We start from the raw sequence: 17,178 nt of genomic DNA, 5'->3' as shown, positions 1-17,178 counted from the left end.
TATTGTAGAGATGAGGTCTTGCCAAGTTGCCCAGGCGGGTCTCAAACCCGCAGGCTCAGGAATACTGTATTTTCAATCCACATTTGGTTGAAAACATTTCATGTAATAGTGGACCTGCACAATTCAAACTTGCATTATTCAAGGGTCAACTGTATTTCAGATTATAGAAAGCGCTCCAAAAAAAAAAAAAAACTGGTTCTGGCCAGGCTCGGTGGCCCAGTCTGTAATCCCAGCACTTTGGGAGGCCGAGGTGAGTGGATTGCCTGAGCCCAGGGGTTCAAGACCAGCCCAGGCAACTTGGTGAGACCTCATCTCTACAACGAAATAAAATTTAAAAATAGCTGGGTGTGGTAGCGCACGTCTGTAGTGTCGGCCACTTGGAAGCCTGAGGCAGAAGGATGGCTGAAGCACAGGGAGGTGGTCATGAGCGTGCATGCCACTGCACCCCAGCCTGGGCAAAGGGGTGAGACTCCAACGCAAAAAAAAAAAAAAGAAAAGAAAAAGCTGGTTCTTCCTCAGCCTTCCAAGTAGCTGGAACTACAGGCACGTCATCACACACACACACACACACACACACACACACACACACAAACTAGTTCCAAAGTTTACATGGAAGAATGACCGTGAAGAATATTTGAAAAACCAATTGTAAAAGACCTGCCCTACTAAATATTCAAACTTTTATAAAGCTGTTGTATTCAAAATAATGATACCAACACAACAGTCATTCAGATAAATGAAACAGACCCACACCCCCAGACATAAATTTGATATATAAAATAGGGGTTATTTTAAGTCAGTGAAAGCTTTTACTCAATAAACAATGTTGGAAAAGTTGGCTACCTAGTTGGAAAAAACTATAGTCAAATCCCTACAGTTCCAATCACACACAAAAATAAATTATTATTTTCATGTGTAAAACTTATGGAGTACTTGAGAAATTCTGTTACACGCATATAATGCACTTGATCAAGTCAGGGCATTTAGGGTGTCCATCACCTGAGTACAATGCGTTTCTGTTAAGCACAGTCATCCTATTCTCTCAAACACTGGATTTATTTCCTCTGTCTTACTGTGTATCTGCACCCTTCAGCTCCATCCGCTTTATGCTTCTCCTGCTCCTACTCACCCTTCCCAGTTTCTAGCTTTCCCTGTGATCAAATGTTTCAGCTCCCACATAAGAATATGCAGTATGTCTTTTTGTTCCTGATGCATTTCAGTTAGGATAACGAACCCCAGTTTCATCCATGTTGCTCCAAATGATTACATCTTTTATGGCTGAATAGTGTACCACTGTGCACATAAACTACATTTTCCTTCTCCATTCAGCCACTGATGAACTCTTAGGTTGATTCCCTATATTTGTTATTTTAAGTAGTGCTGCAATAAACATGTGAGCGCAAGCATCCTTAACATGTCAGTGCAAAAATCTTCTGATTTTTTAAAAACTGATGCCCAGAAGTGGGACTGCTAGATTAAACGTCAGTTCTATTTTTAGTTTTCTGAGAAATCGCCATACTGTTTTCCACAGTGGCGGTGCTAGTTTACATTCCCACCAACAGTACAAGAGTCCCCTTTTCTCTGCATCCTTGCCAACATCTCTTATTTTTTGTCTTTTTGGTGATAGTCATTCTGATTGGGGTAAGATGATATCTCACTGTGGTTTTGATTTACATCTCTCTGATGATTAGTGATATTGAGCACTTTTTCATATACCTGTTGGCCATTTGTATGTCTTTTGAGAAATGTCTATTCATGTCCTTTGCCCACTTTTTAATGAGATTGATTTTTTTGTTCAGTTTCTTGTGTGTTTTGGATATTAGTTCCTGATCTAAACAAATAATATACAAATAATTTCTTCCATTTGACAAGTTGCTTCTTCACTCTGTTATTAACTTTGCTGTGCAGAAGCTTTTCAGTTTAATATAATCCAGTTTATCTATTTTTGCTTTTGTTGCCTCTGCTTTTGAGGTCTTGGGCATAAATGCTTTGCCTGGACTAATGTATGGGAGTTTTCTCTAGGTTTTCTTTTTTTTTTTTTTTTTGAGTTGGAGTCTCACTCTGTCGCCCAGACTGTAGTTCAGTGGCCGCCCCTGGCCACCGCAGCCTCCGGCCACCGCAGCCTCGACCTGCTGGGCTCCGGCGATCCTTCTGCCTCAGCCTTCCGAGTATCCGGAATTACAGGCATGCGCTACCACGCCCAGCTGGTTTTTTGATTTATTGTAGAGATGAGGTCTCACCAAGTTGCCCGGGCGGGTCTCGAACCCGCGGGTTCAGGCAATCCACTCACCTCGGCCTCCCAAAGCGCGGGATTACAGGCTGAGCCACCGAGCCCAGCTAGGTTTTCTTCTCAGCATTTTAAGTCTTCATTTAATTCATTTTGAGTTGGCTTTTGTATATGGGGAGAGAGATCCAGTTTCATTCTTATAAACGTGGTTGTTCAATTTCCCCAGTGCCATTTATTGAAGAGGACACCCCTTTCTCAACGTGTCTTTGTCAAAGATCATGTGCCTGTGGACACGTGGCTTTATTTCTGGGTTGCCTCATCTGTTCCATCAGTCTGTGGGTTCACTTTTATACCAATACCATGCAGGTTTGGTGACTCTGCCCTTGTGATATGTTGTGAATATACTTTGTTCCTTTTGCTCACAATTGCTTTGGCTATTTAGGCACTCTATTGTTTTCATATGAATTTTAGGATTGTTTTTTTCTAATTCTGTGAAAAATTATGGTATTTTAGTAAGGACTGTGTTGAATCTAAAGGTTGCTTTGGGAATATGACCATCTTAACATTAATTCTTCTAATCTCTGAGCCTGGGCTATTTTTCCATTTTTTTCTTCAATTTCTTCTATCAGTGTTTTGTAGTTTTCCTTATAGAGATCTTTCACCTCCTTTGTTAAATTCATTCCTAGATATCTTATTTTTTGTAGCTATTGTAAATGGGATTGCCTTCCTGAGTTTATTCTTGGCTAGATCACTATTGATATATAGAAATGCTACTAATTTTTGTACACTGATTTGATATCCTGAAACTTTACTGAATTCATTTACCAAATCTAAGAGTTTTTTGATGGCATCTTTAGAGTTTTTCTACATATAAGATCATATCAGCAGAGTGACAATTTAGCTTCCTCTTGTCCAATGTAGATGCCTTTTATTTCTTCCTCTTGCCTGACTACTCTGGCTGGCACTTCTAGTACTATTAAATAGGAGTGATAGAAGTGGGCATTCTTGTCTTGTTCCAGTTCTTAGAGAAAAGGTTCTTTTTTTCATTCAGTATGATTTTAGCTATGGGTTTACCACATATTGCCTTATTATTTTGAGATATGTTTGTTCATTTGTTCCTCCTATGTCTAGTTTGCTAAGACTTTTTATCATTGAAGGGATGCTGAATTTTATCAAATGCTTTTTCTATGTCTATTGAAATGATCGTATGATTTTTATCCTTTCTCTTGTTGAGGCAATATATCACATTCATTGATTTGTGTATGTTGAACCATCTTTGTATCCCTGGTATAAATTCCACCTGACTGTGGTGTACTATCTTTTTGGTGTACTGTTGAAGTTGATTTGCTAGTATTTTGCTGAGAATTTTGCATCTACATTTATTAGGGATATTGGCCTATAATGTTCTTTTGTTGTCGTTACTGTGTCCTTGTCTGGTTTGGGTATTAGAGTGACTCTGGCCTTCTGGAATCAGTAGAAAACATTCCCTCTTCAATTTTTTGAAATGGTTTTAGGAGGACTGTTTTTAGTTATTCTTTATACATTTAACAGAATTCAGCTGGGAATCCATCAGCCACAAGTTCTTCGCTGAGACACTTTTTATTGCTGACTCAACCTTGCCACTCATTAGAAGTCTGTTCAGGTTTTCTATTTCTTCCCAATTGAGTACTGGAAGGTTGTAGTATGTTTCCAGGATTTTATCCATTGCCTCTAGGTGTCTCAGTTTGTCAGGGTATAGTTCACAACAATCTCTGATGATCTTTTGTATTTCTGTGTATCAGTTGTAATGTCTCCTCTTTCTTTTTTTTTTTTTTTTTTTTTTTGAGTTGGAGTCTCACTCTTTCGCCCAGACTGGAGTGCAGTGGCCGCTCCCGGCCACCGCAGCCTCGACCTGCTGGGCTCCGGCGATCCTTCCGCCTCAGCCTTCCGAGTAGCCAGAATTACAGGCGCTCGCTACCACGCCCGGCTGACTTTTTGATTTTATTGTAGAGATGAGGTCTCGCCTGCCCAGGCGGGTCTCGAACCCGCGGGCTCAGGCAATTCACTCACCTCAGCCTCCCAAAGGCGTGGGATTACGGGCTGAGCCACCGAGCCCGGCTTATGTCTCCTCTTTCATTTCTGATATTTGAGTCTCCTCATTTCTTGGTTAGTCTAGCTAGAGCTTTATTCATTTTATTTTCTCAAAGAACCAACTTTTCATTCCATTGATTCTTTTTTTTTTTATTGGAGTCTCACTCTGTTGCCCAGGCTAGAATGCAGTAGTATACTCATGGCCACTACAGCCTCAACCAGCTGGGCTCAGGCAATCCTTCCACCTTAGCCTTCCAAGTAGCTGGAACTACAGGTGTGAGCCACCACACCTGGCTAAGTTTTTGATTTATTGTAGAGACAAGGTCTTGATACCCTGTGCTCAAGCAGTCCTCTTGTTTCAGCCTCCCAAAGTCCTGGGATTACACGCTTGAGCCACCACACCCAGCCTGTATTTTTCTGACTCTGTTTCATCACTTCTGATCTGTGTTGCTTCTTTCCTTCTGCTAATTTTGGGTTTGATTTGTGTGTGTGCTTTTCTAGCTCCTTGAGGTGCACTGTGAGACTGTTAATTCATCAGCTTTCTACTTTTTGGATGTAGACGTTTATTGCTATAGACTTCCATCTTAGCACTAATTTTGCTGTATCCGAGAGGTTTTGGTAGGTTGTATTTCCATTTTCATTTGTTTTGGGAAATCTCTTGATTTCCATCTTAATTTCTTCAGTGACCCAATGGTCATTCAAGAGTGTATTATTTAATTCCCATGTATTTGTGTAATTTCCAAAGTTTCTCTTGGTATTGATCTCTAGTTTTATTCCACTGTGGTCTAAGATACGTAGATGATTTTGAATGTTTAAAATTTGCTGTCTGCACCTGTCCTTGTGTCTCCCCCCCAAGCTGCCAGGGTTGGGAGGGAAGGGCTGGCGTCACCAGCGGGAGGGATGTGGTGACGGGTCTCCGCTCAGTAGGTGTGTCCTACAGTCTTGTGTCCAGCAGGCTAGGGGTTGTGGCAGGGAAGGTGGAAAAAAATTTAAAAAAAAAAAGCAGTTTCTCTCACCCATGCCAGCTCTTGGTGAGGTAAAAACTCCCTTTCTTTCCTCTCTTCCTTCATTACTTCAAAGTTCATTAGAACTTTGTTTTAAAACTTTAAAATTTGCTGAAACGTGTTTTATGGCCGATCATATGGTCTATCCTGGAGAATGTTCCATGTATTGATGAAAATACTGTGCAGTTGTTGGATAGTGTATTCTGTCAATGTCCGATAAATCCATCTGGTTTAAAATCCAGTTTAAATCCAATGGTTTCTTGGGATTTCCTTGCAGATGATCGGTCTGATGCTGAGAGCAGGGGCTGAAGTCACCCACTACTATTTTATAGCAGAGCTGAGTAGTTGTGACAGAGACTGTCCATCCTACAAGGCCTAAAACACTAAGCCCTTTACAGATAAAACTTGCCGACTCCCACATAAAAGCACTCTCTCTATTTAAGCCAAAACCTTTTTGTCTTGATGACCGTGGGAAGCTTTCAAATCTTCTTCTCACCCATGTGCCCCTAAATCTAAGTCTAACTGTGGCCACATGTCCACACCCTGCAGGCAGGTCTCTATCAGGAGAGACAGTCCCGTGGGGAGCTAGGGTAGAACTGGGACCCAAGTTCAGTCAGGTGTCCTGGCACCCAGGCTAGTGGTGCCTCCTCTCTGCCTGCTGTCACTCTCTTGTGTACTAAGTGAACTTGAAAAGAACCTGTCCATCGTTAAAGGCAGCAACCACTTGCAGCAAACCGGATGAACAGTGAAAGATGAGTGCACCCACCAAGAGATCACTTACGTAATGAAGTCAGGCACAGAAGGTGCCTCTGCTTGTCTAGGGCATTCAGAAATGTGAAGGAGCCTACATAGTTTCTCAAGAAAATTCCATTGTAGGAGGTTGGACCCCACCTCTGGCCACAAGCAGAACCCTTGGATTTGCAGGGAGAACACATGGTTCAGAACCGAAGGACATGCCCCTCTCAGCCCCAGTTAATACTTCTATGAAATTAGGGTGATAATAACGAGTGCCCTCTTACCTGTTGTAACAGGGAATGGATATGAAAAATTTTTAGCTATAAGCACCAACAAAGTTTGAAATGCTAGTCAATTATCCAGGTTTTAAAACTTAGTTTTCACATGAGAATGACTTAAACTGTAATTATCTGGGCAAAACCACCCAGCGGGTCAGCATCAGTCCCAGTGTGGAAGATCACATGACAGAGTGGTTGCAGATCAAAGTAAGGATGCTTGCAATGGAAGTGCAAGGAATAGCACATGCCAACACAGCCCCCACTAGGCACTGTGGGCACAGTCTGTCTCCCTGAGGCAGCACAGCAGAAAGCCAAGAATATGTCATGTGACATCGGTCAGACTTCAGTTTCAAACATAGGTTCACCCCGGCCTGACCGATGGGACCTGATACAGTGATGGAAGCTCTTGCCAGCTCAGATTTCTCATCTGCAAAATGGCGCTCACCCCTGAAGTCTTCCGTGATGATTGAGTGACACCACAAAGACCAAGGGTCTAGCTGAGCCCAAAACACCGTAGGGATTCAATCAATTTCGTCCTTGCCTTCCCTTCCTGGGGCCACCTCACCTCATGCACATCCCAGGCACGCACAGTGCAGTCTGAGGACACGGTGCAAACCACAGACTTCTCCTTCCCATCAAGTCGGCACTCGTTGGGCGAGATGTACGCCAGGTCACGTATCTCTCCTGTGAGAGAACACAGACACATGTGGCCTGGGGTTCCAGAGCTCAACCTGATGAACGGGCAGGCGGGAAAGCCGTCTTTCTCTGTCCCGGGAACACAATGAGCACTAACGCCGGGGACAATGTGCACAGGAAAAGAGCCACACCTGGGTTCAGCTTCCGGGGCTGCCTGACACCCACCAGCCGCACGAGCTGGAACTACTCCCCACTTGCTTAGTTTCTGTTTCTACTCCGAAATGGCGAAATGATCCTTTCCTTACAGGCTATGCAAGGAGCGAATGGCACAGGACCCAGAAAGATGCGGATTCCCCAAGTGGTGCTTGCCACGTCACTGGCTCAAAGGCCAAGTCCCATGAGACCCAGCCAGAGAGTGAGCGGTGGGAATGGGCACAGCTGCTATGTCCCCCACTCATACCTGTGTGCCCAGCAATAGCTTTACAGAGGAAGTCCTTCCCTGGACGTCCAGACTCCATTCGGAACTCCAGCCTGGACCGGCAGAGGTAGTACTGTTTCCACGTCTGTGTGCCCAGGACCATCTGGGGCCCTCTGCAAGACGACCAGCGTCTCAGACACAGTTGCCTGGAAAACAAACCCACAATTCTGAGCAGGACGGGCAGCCATGGATTTTGGAGCCAAGAGGCCTAGTTCTACATTCTAGCTTTGCCATTTATGGGCTGTGAAACTGGAGACAATTCATTCTGCCCTCTTGGGCCTCAGTTTCCCCTCCTGCCAAGTGGGGATAATGAGTCAAATGAGCGATCGCACTATGTCAGGCGCAAAGTGCTTCTTATGCATCCAGTCTTCGTAACAACCCTATAAAGCGAGAACTTATGCCCATTCTACACACGAGGAGACAGAGGCAGAGAGAGGCTGAACCGCCTGGCTGAAGTTGTGCCACTGAGACACAAGAGCCTACGTTTTTTGAAGCTTCCAACTCTGACTGCCGAGTTGCCCATTCCTCCCTTTAGTCCCGCCAGTCCCTTATGTATTCTGCTGCTTGTTGTGAGGATCATGTTTGTCACTGCTCCATTTTCTTGATGGACTGACCCACTTATCATTATGAAACGTCCTTCTTTATACTTAATAGCACTTTTGTCTTAAAGCCGATTTTGTCTGACATCAGTATAGGCTGTTCCAGTCTTTTGGTGACTGTTTGTATGGTGTATCTGTTCCCGTTCTTTTATTTCGACCTTCCTGTGTCTTTGAACCTAAAGCGTGTCCCTATAGAGAACATAAAGTTGGAGACTTTTTATCCATTCTGTCCATCTCTGCCTTTTTATTGGGGTGTGTAATCCATGTACATTTGATGTAATTACTGATGAGATAGGCTATACATATGTCATTTTGCTATGTATTTCTAGGTCTTATTCCCTTTTTTTCTATTTCTCCATTACTGCCTTCTCTTGTGTTAAGTATTTTCTAGTGTACTGTTTTAATTCTTACCATTTCTTCTACCATCTCTCTTGAGTTTTGTTTCTTTTTAGTAGTTGTAATTGGAGATTACAACTTAAATCTTAACTTATGACTTCTAGTTTTGATTGACACCAACTTAATCAACAATACACAAAACCTTTGCTCCTATATAGCTTTATTTTCTCCCACTGCCTCTGTGCTATTACTGTCATATGAATTACATCTTGGCCTGGTGTAGTGGCTCATACCTGTAATCTCAGCACTTTAGGAGAGTGAAGTGGGAGGACTGCTTAAGCCTGGAAGTTTGAGATCAGGCTGGGTAACATAGTAAGATGACTCTACACAGAATTTTTTAAAAATTAGCCAAGTGTGATGGTAGCCCCAGCTACTTGGGAGGCTGAAATGGAAGGATGGCCTGAGGCCAGGAGGTCAAGGCTGCAGTGAGCTATGATTGCATCACTGCACTCCAGCCTGGGTGACAGTGAGACTCCAATTCGAAAAGAACAAAGAAAATATATTCTTAATCTTTATACACTGTGTGTCAAAGAAGTATACCTATTGCTTTTATGCAGTTGTCTTCTGAATAAGATAGGAGAAAAAAAGAGTTACAAACATAAATATATTTACACTGTATTTTACATATGCCTCTTTATAGTTACTTTTACTGATGCTTTTTTCTTCATGTGGATTCAAGTTACTGATTTCCTTTCAGTTCCTTTTAGTGTTTCTTAGAGATTCTCTATATTATTTCTGACAGTAGGACAAGTCTACTAGCAACAAACTATCTGAGCTTTTGGTCATCCAGGAATGTCTTAATTTCTTTTTTTTGAGTACGAGTCTCACTCTGACGCCTAGACTAGAGTGCAGTGGCACACTCATGTCCACCCCAGCACTGACCTGCCGGGCTCCGGTGATCCTTCCACCTCAGCCTTCCAGGTAGCTGGAACTACAGGCATGCACTACCATGCCTGGCTAATTTTATGGTGTTTTGTTGTTTTTTTTTAATTGTAGAGACGAAGTCTCATCAAGTTGCCTAGGCTGTTCTCAAACCCACAGTCTCAGGCAATCCACTCACCTTGGCCTCTCAAAGTTCTGGGATTATAGGCTGAGCCACCGAGCCCAGCCTCACCTTCATTTTTGAAGATAGTTTTGCCGGATACAGAATTCCTGGTGACAGTCTTTTCTCTCAGCACTTTGACTCTGTCATCCCACTACTTTCTGGACTCCATGGCTTTTAATGAGAAGGGTTCTTTTATATGAGTTGCTTCTCTTTTGCAGCTCTCAAGAATCTCTGATCTTGCATGTCTGACAATTTGATGATAGTGTCTCTTAGTGTAGAGATCTTTTATCTTAATTTGTCTTACTTGCCGTCCACTCAGCTTCTGGATGTGGAAATCAGTGTGCTCCACAAATCTGGAAAGTTTCCAGCCAGCACTCCTTCAAGTTAAAAGCATCTTTTACTTCATGATATTAAGTCTGCTCCTCAACTTACAACGTAGTTGCATTCTGGTAAACCCAGTATAAGTTAATATCGGGTAAGTCAAGAATGCTGTTAATACACCTAACCTACCAAACACCACAGCTTAGTCAAGCCTACTTCACATGTGCCCAGAAACCTATATGAGCCGAGAGTTGGGCAGACTCCCCTAACACAAAGCTTATTTTATAAGAAAGTGTCACATATCTCATGCAGTTGGTCGAACACCATACTGAAGTAGTTTCTACAGAACGTGTGTGACTTTTGCATGTTCGCCAAGTTAAAAAACAGGAAGTCGATCCCCACAGATGGAGGACTGCCTGCATTTTCTTTCTTCTCCTTTTCTCCTCTCAGCTTAGAACTACTATGGGATGTCGGTATGCTTGATGGAGCCCACAGGTCTCCTGGGAATTGTTCATATTCCACTTTTTATATTCATTCTGGAGTGCAGACTCAGGTTCAGATTCTTTCTTCTGCCTGCTCAAGTCTACTGTTGAGCCCTTCTACTGACTTTTCTTCATTTACTTTACACTTTCAGCTTCAGCATTTATACACACACACAGGGTTTCGCAGGCTGAAGTGCAGTGGCATGGCCTTGCTCAGTGCAGCCTCAAACTCCTGTGCTCAAGCAATCCTGTGGCCTCAACCTCCCAAGCAGCTGGGACTACAGGCGCACGCCACACCTAGCTAAATTTTTATGTTTTTGTAGAGATGGGGTCTCACCTTGTTGCCCAGGTAGATCTCAAGCAGTCTCCTGGGCTCAAGCAATCCTCCGGCCTCAACCTCCCAAGTAGCTGGGACTACAGGCGCATGCCACACCTAGCTAAATTTTTATGTTTTTGTAGAGATGGGGTCTCACCTTGTTGCCCAGGTAGATCTCAAGCAGTCTCCTGGGCTCAAGCAATCCTCCCAAAGTGTTGTGATTACAGGTGTGAGCCACCATTCTCAGCTATCTATAGTCATTTATGATCTCTACTTCTTTTTTGATATTCTCTATTGGGTAAGACATTGTCTGCATATTTTCCTTTAGTTCTTTACACGTGGTTTCCTTTAGTTCTTTCAACAAATTTCAAATAGTTGGCTGAAAATCTGTCTCATATGTCCAATGCCCGGGCTTCCTCAGGGATAGTTTCTGCTGGCTGCTGTTTCCTGTGTGTTAATCGCACCTTTGTGCTTCTTTGCATTTTTCATAACTTTTGTTAAAAACTAGACATTTTAAATAATATAACCTGGCGACTCTGGAACTCAGATCACCCCTGGTTTCTTTTTGTTGGGGGTTGTCATTAATATTTGTTAACGTTTCAGAACTAATTCTGAAGTCTGTATTCTTGGTTATCTGTGATCACTTAAGTCTCTGCTCGAGGAGATGAAGGCTTACTAATGACCGTCCAGAGATTCCCTTAAATGCTTGGAACCAGTAAGTCTCCCAGTCTTTGCCAGGGGCTCCGTGTGTAGGTCGGAGCCCACCTTAGCTCTCAGCAGGGCAGCTGATGACTCTTCCTTAGCTGTACCCCCTGCCAGCGCAGAGCCTCAAGAGCAGGAGGATGTAACAGTTTAGGACCTTCCTAGGTCTTTCCTGAGCTTGCCCACAGCTCTGGACATGTATGTGGCTCTCTAGATTTTCAGAAATGTGTCCATTTTTCAAAGCCCTTAAGGATATCTAGTTCCCCAGCTTTTCAAGATTTTGGTTAGCTTACTGTCCATTAAACCAGGCAGCCACAAAGTTGTCAGATGTAATTGTCTTGACAAATGCCCCAAAGGGGGGAAAAATGTGTGTGCAAACTCTGTCAGGTCAAATAAAAACAGCCTTGCAAATGGGGACTTTCAAGAAACACCAGATCAAGTATTGACAATTCTCTAGGTACAAGGCTATCAAAGACCTCCAGCCCCATTCTTCACTCTCCAGTGACTGCCAGGCTCCAATTTTAAATGTGATTGTAAGCTGCTGATATTTAAAACACAGGGTTACTGGTATCCAGTCATTTTTCTTGAATAAACCCTCCCCAGATTGCTGAAAGCATTTGGTTATTTCCAGAGTTCTGAAAAATTTGATTTTGGCCAGTTTTGCCAGTTTTCTCACTGCCTTTACAGAGTATACTGTCAGAGGTCATTGCTCTTAACATCTATGTGACTGTCAATTCTAGATGGCACCTCTCTCAAAGGGCTGTTGAGGATAAAATATGAGCTCATTATCACTGCAAACAATTACTGAATATTTACCTAATCTGGGGCCCAGAGGGAATCAGACATAGCTCTTGCCCTAGAGATACTTTTAGCTAGAGGCAGAGGAAGAAGAGCAAAACTAAAACAGAGCAAGATGCTAACTTATGGAAGAAAGGAGCAGCTTATGCTCTTAGTGTTGAGTGCAAGAAGAGTGGCTATCTGGCTTCAGAGGGTTGGGGGCTTTATGAACAGAGGCACTCAACGTTCATTGTGAAATCACGTTTATTGTGACCTCAGAGTTGATACGGCGCCCTCTGGTTCCAGTCAGCACTCCAAGGCAGAGAAGGAGGTGGGTGGAAAAACACTGGTTCACAGCCCCACGGTATGAACAGGCACAACACAAAGCGTCTCTGCCAAACTGGCACATTCACTGAGCGCCTGCGGGCCTGCCTCTGGACTGAGCCCTGGAGAGCTTCTGACACACAGAGAAGAATTCCAGTGCCTGTGTGGAATGAGAGTGGACTCTGCTTGCTGAAGTCTCAGAAGTAGCAAACTGATAGCCTGTGGGCTGAACGGCTTCCAGATTATTTTGCTCAGCCTGCACAGAATTGGCCCACAGGAACCAGCTGCCAACACCTCAGGTTATACATAAAACTCGGATAAAAGCAGGAGACTCAGCAACACTGAACCCAATTCTTATCTGGCAAAATGCGTGTGGGGCCACACAGAGCTTCATCCTTCATACAAGAGTGAATCACATGCCCTTGTCACTTCCCGTGTTCCCTGGACTTCTGAGGGTGAAAGCCAGCTGCCTGATGACATCGCTCTCATATGTGGGGATAAGAGCAATCCAGTCTAAGCAGTTTCAAAAGGAAAGCTAAACCAAGAAGATAATGTGGTTCCAGAAAAAGGAGAGATGGCACATTTCTTTGTGGTGGTGAAATCTATTTTTACATTAAAAGATATGAGAAAAACAAATGGCCTGACCTAAAAAGAACAAAAAAGGTAAATGTCAACAAGGTTAAAGTGTGAATATAAATAAAGTATGTGCTACACCTCTAAAAAACAGTAATATATCAAGTGAGAAAAAAACCTTGGCCCTTAAAACTTTCACGGATCTCAATGAATAATGGAACAGTCTGTTGTACACAGCAGAAATTATGTACTTTAGACAAAAACAATCATTTTCAATTTTACTTCTCACCAAAAAGCTAAAGCATAGTGCACTGAAGAAGTGGCAGGATTTAAAAGGTCATGAAGCATTTAAAATAGCAGCTTGCAGCACGTTCAACTGAAATTACACAGCACCCGTTAAAACACATGACCTGTTAACCTCATTTGCTCACTGTGTTCATGAGAACTTCCGTGGGTGTGGCTTGGAAAGCCTTCTGACATAGCACCCACAACAGGCAGAGCTCCAGGAAATGACACGTATGTGGCCACAGGTGATGATGCTCTCGGAATGCTCGACACAAACCTCGTGTTTTTACAAGAACATGGGTCAGGGAAACAATCACAAGGGATGGTTTATGCTTAAAAAAAAATTCAAATAGTAATGAACTGAAACCCATCTGTGACTCGGCCTGCAGACAAGTGAACGATTCCCACAAGGAACCTGGAGCAGGTAACATATGACACCGCGTGGGGGTAAGGTGATGTGCTGAAGGGAACTGTTTTTTAAACATTCAAAGAAATAGACTTTTTAAGCTGGGTGAGGTAGCTCATGCCTGTAATCCTAGCACTTTGGGAGACAGAGGCAAGAGGATTGCCTGAGCCCAGGGGTCCGAGACCAGCCTGGGCAGCATGGCGAAACTCTACAATAAATCAAAAAATTAGCTGGGCATGGTGGTGCACACCTGTAGTTCCAGCTCCTTGGAAAGTTGAGGCAGAAGGATCACCTGAGTCCAGCATGTCGTGGCTGCAGTGGCAGTGAGTATGCCACTGCACTCCAGTCTGGGCAACAGTGAGACTCTGATTTAAAAAAAAGAAAGAAAGAAATATACACTTTACTCAAATGGAAAATTCCTGCCCTGGCTTGTCAGCAAGGATGACAAAGACTTGGACTAGGACTGGCATCCCACCCATTTAAGCATCAGAATATTTCTCTGCAAGGGCTTCCACAAATGGACACACCAATCCATGAGTCAATTCGTTTTTCCTCATGAAACAATTTCTTTGAACAACACATTGGGCAGCCAGGCTTGGTGGCTCAGCCTATAATCCCGCGCCTTTGGGAGGCTGAGGTGAGTGGATTGCCTGAGCCCGCGCGGGTTCGAGACCCGCATGGGCAGCGAGACCTCATCTCTACAAAAAATCAAAAAATCAGTCGGGCATGGTAGCGCATACCTGTAATTCCGGCTACTCGGAAGGCTGAGGCGGAAGGATCGCTGGAGCCCAGCAGGTCGAGGCTGCGGTGGCCGGGAGCGGCCACTGCACTCCAGTCTGGGCGACAGAGTGAGACTCCAACTCCAAAAAAAAGAAAAACACATTGGGCAAGACATAATCTTGTCTACTTCCCTTCAGAAATACCAATTTCCAGAAGTGAAAGTTATACCTAGACCACACACCCCAAATTGTAAAGACTGAGTTCTAATGAAAACTCAAAGCTCTTACTTCAAAACTGATTAAAAAGATTAATACTGAACAATTTTCTAATTAATATCAGTAATAAAAAATTAACAAGAAGTAACAAACAAAATAGTACTATATGGTACGGAAAACCAAATAGGGCAACATTGGCTTTCCAAAATTCTCAAACATCTCAAGCCATAGTTATCCTAAAAACAAAAGCAAAGATTCCATTTTTTGAAGAGCATAGGTGAACAGTCCATCAAGAGTGACTAACAGTAAACACAGCTCCCTGCTGATCGTCATGGCTGTACTGTATTTGACAGGAGTTTGGTGATCTGACAGTTTACCTTTTTTCTTTTTTGCCAGCTTCTGACAGTTCTATCTTAGTACAAAGGAAACGATGTCAGGTTTCAAAGGAAGAACGAATAACAAAAATAATACAGTGATTAGAATATTTTTTATTTTCAACTTTCTTTCCATTTTCTTCACAGGCACTAACGTCACACTTACATTGCCATTATACCAAGGAGTTGATCATATTTCTGTTGCTTTGCTGCCATGAACCAGCTGCATTCATTTGCTGTACATCTCTGCCCCTGAATCTGGTAGCCCTGCCTTACGTCAATCTTCCGTTCGATCAATGTAGTCTCAAGTTTCTGCCAACACACAGGCGGGATCTAGCTGGGGCTTGCTTCTGCCTCCGGGGCCTTCCTGAGGAGGGGGCGCTCACTGCGTGTCCCAAATCATGCTTTCCCTGCCTTCTCCTGCCCCTACTCACCCACCACAACCCGGCTCAGACCTCGGCATACGAGCATGTCAGCAGCGGTGGCTCCCAGAGCCCCAAGAAAGCAATCTCTGCGTGTCTCCTCACACAGGACGCGCCGGGCAGGGCAGTCGGCTTGCTGTCCAGGCTCCTCTCTGCCTGTCCCCTCCCCGCTCTCCAGGCCCCTTCTCCCTCCTGTCCCTCTTCTCTCTCCCAGCCCTGCCACCACCACCAGCACCCTCCCACAGTATCCTCTTCTTTCAAGCACCTAGAGGGAGAAGTCCAAATCCTTTCACTTTGAGGAAGAAAACCGGGGTGCAGAGGGGGGCAAATAAAGGGGCCGTGGGAGAAAGGGGCATTAAAAGCCATCTGTGCACAGCCAGTGATGCAGGGGGGAGAAAAAAATAATTCTACTTCAGCACTCTAGAGAAAAAAGGCTCACATCCCTGACCGTGGAGAAGTTTCCTGCTGGCAGGGGCTGGGACAAACCCTCCTTCTGCGTGCACCAGAGCCAACAACACTCAGAACGAGCGCTCCCAAGACATACCCAGGGCACCCACCTCCCCTTGGCAGGGCGACCTCGGGCTGCTCCTTCACTCACCTCCACAGTTCCTTGGTCTCTGAAACCTCATTCCAGACCTAGAAGGAGCAGGAAGAGAGTAACCAGTCAGCTGACAGGCAGTTGACACCCAGCCCGCCAGGCCCTGTGCAGGGAACCAAGAGCTGGATCAGACCTGATCCCTGCACTCAAGAAAACAGCCTAGGGAATCAGAGACGCAGTTCAAAAACTCAGCTACGGTTCTATTCCCCAAACAGAGAACCATAATATGTAATATGCTCTTCAAAATAAATGTAACCTACCTGGGGGTCCTTCTGTTGGATCAGGCCTCCACAAAGACACCACGAGGCAAGGGATACTGGCCTCATTTCACCGATGGGGAAACTGATTCAGAAGCTGGTGCTACCCAAGGACATAGGCAGTCTGTCAAACTCAGCCCCAAATCACCCAGAGGCGACTGCCATGAAGACAGCCGGAGATTCCATTCCAGGCCCCCCAGGACTCCGCGGGTGACCTTAGGCAAGGCACGCGTGGCACTCAGGCTCCTCATCAGTAAAAATGGGCCTGAAAAGCCAATGTTGTACTTGGCGTACCTAAAAGGGACATTATGGCATTCAAGCAAAGACCTGTTTATTAACGTCCCTGTAAACTGATCCGGGGTATTTTAGGCTCCTTCAATTCACTCAACCAACACGCGTGGACTGAGGGCCACCGAGTGTCAGGGCACACACGGGGTGCCAGAGACAGAAACGAAAGACACTGGAAACCCGAAGCTGAGTCTCGCAAGGGAACGCAACATCAAAGCATGCAGCCGCTCGCCCGCTCGCAGGAGCGCCAGTCCCCGAGGGACGAGGGAAGAGCGCGGCCGAGGCGGCGGCAGGCGCAGGAGTCCCCGGGCCTCGCGAGCAAGAGGCCAGCGACGCAGGGCGGGAGCGCGCCGACGGGACGTCTCGGGCTGGCAGGGCAGGCGGCCACGCGGAGCAGGGCGCGGCTCCCAGGCTCGGGAAACGGGAAAGCAACGCCCCGAGGAAGGAAGTTCCTGGATGTCCCAGGAAAGGCGGGAGCGGAAGAAAGCCCATGCCCCCCGCGCGTGGCAGCGCGCACCTCCAATCCCGGGGTTTGCGGCGGGCGCGGCAGGAGGACCACTTGAGGCCAGAGTTCAAGAACACAACTGCTGCAGGCGGTTATGATCGCGCCACCGCGGCCGGCCTGGGCAGGAGGGGGAGGCTCGCCCCCC

The 17,178-nt window shown here is 45.0% G+C and overlaps 1 protein-coding gene across 7 annotated transcripts in view; it reads right to left on the bottom strand.

Annotated features, from left to right (window-relative positions):
* LOC103275602 (F-box/WD repeat-containing protein 12-like) overlaps positions 1-17,178 on the bottom strand; it is a 41,463-nt gene that overhangs the window by 23,736 nt on the left and 549 nt on the right. For 3 of the 7 annotated variants that reach the window (XM_021706435.1, XM_021706433.1, XM_008072998.2), the window contains exons 2-4: positions 15,984-16,021; positions 7,411-7,574; positions 6,880-6,998 (exon numbers count right to left, since the gene is read on the bottom strand). In XM_021706435.1, coding sequence (XP_021562110.1) covers positions 6,880-6,998; positions 7,411-7,574; positions 15,984-16,021 — 321 coding nt within the window. Of the gene's footprint in view, positions 1-6,879; positions 6,999-7,410; positions 7,575-15,057; positions 15,331-15,983; positions 16,022-16,243; positions 16,312-17,178 lie in introns of those variants that run through there. The other 4 variants (XM_008072999.1, XR_505328.1, XR_505327.1 and 1 more) reach the window with 4 other exon arrangements.

This window comes from Carlito syrichta, unplaced genomic scaffold (assembly GCF_000164805.1).
Source record: "Carlito syrichta isolate Samal-C Ts95f unplaced genomic scaffold, Tarsius_syrichta-2.0.1 Scaffold315590, whole genome shotgun sequence".
Taxonomy (NCBI): domain Eukaryota; kingdom Metazoa; phylum Chordata; class Mammalia; order Primates; family Tarsiidae; genus Carlito; species Carlito syrichta.
The sequence above is the reverse complement of the archived record's forward strand: the minus strand, read 5'-3'. Positions and strand labels throughout refer to the sequence as shown.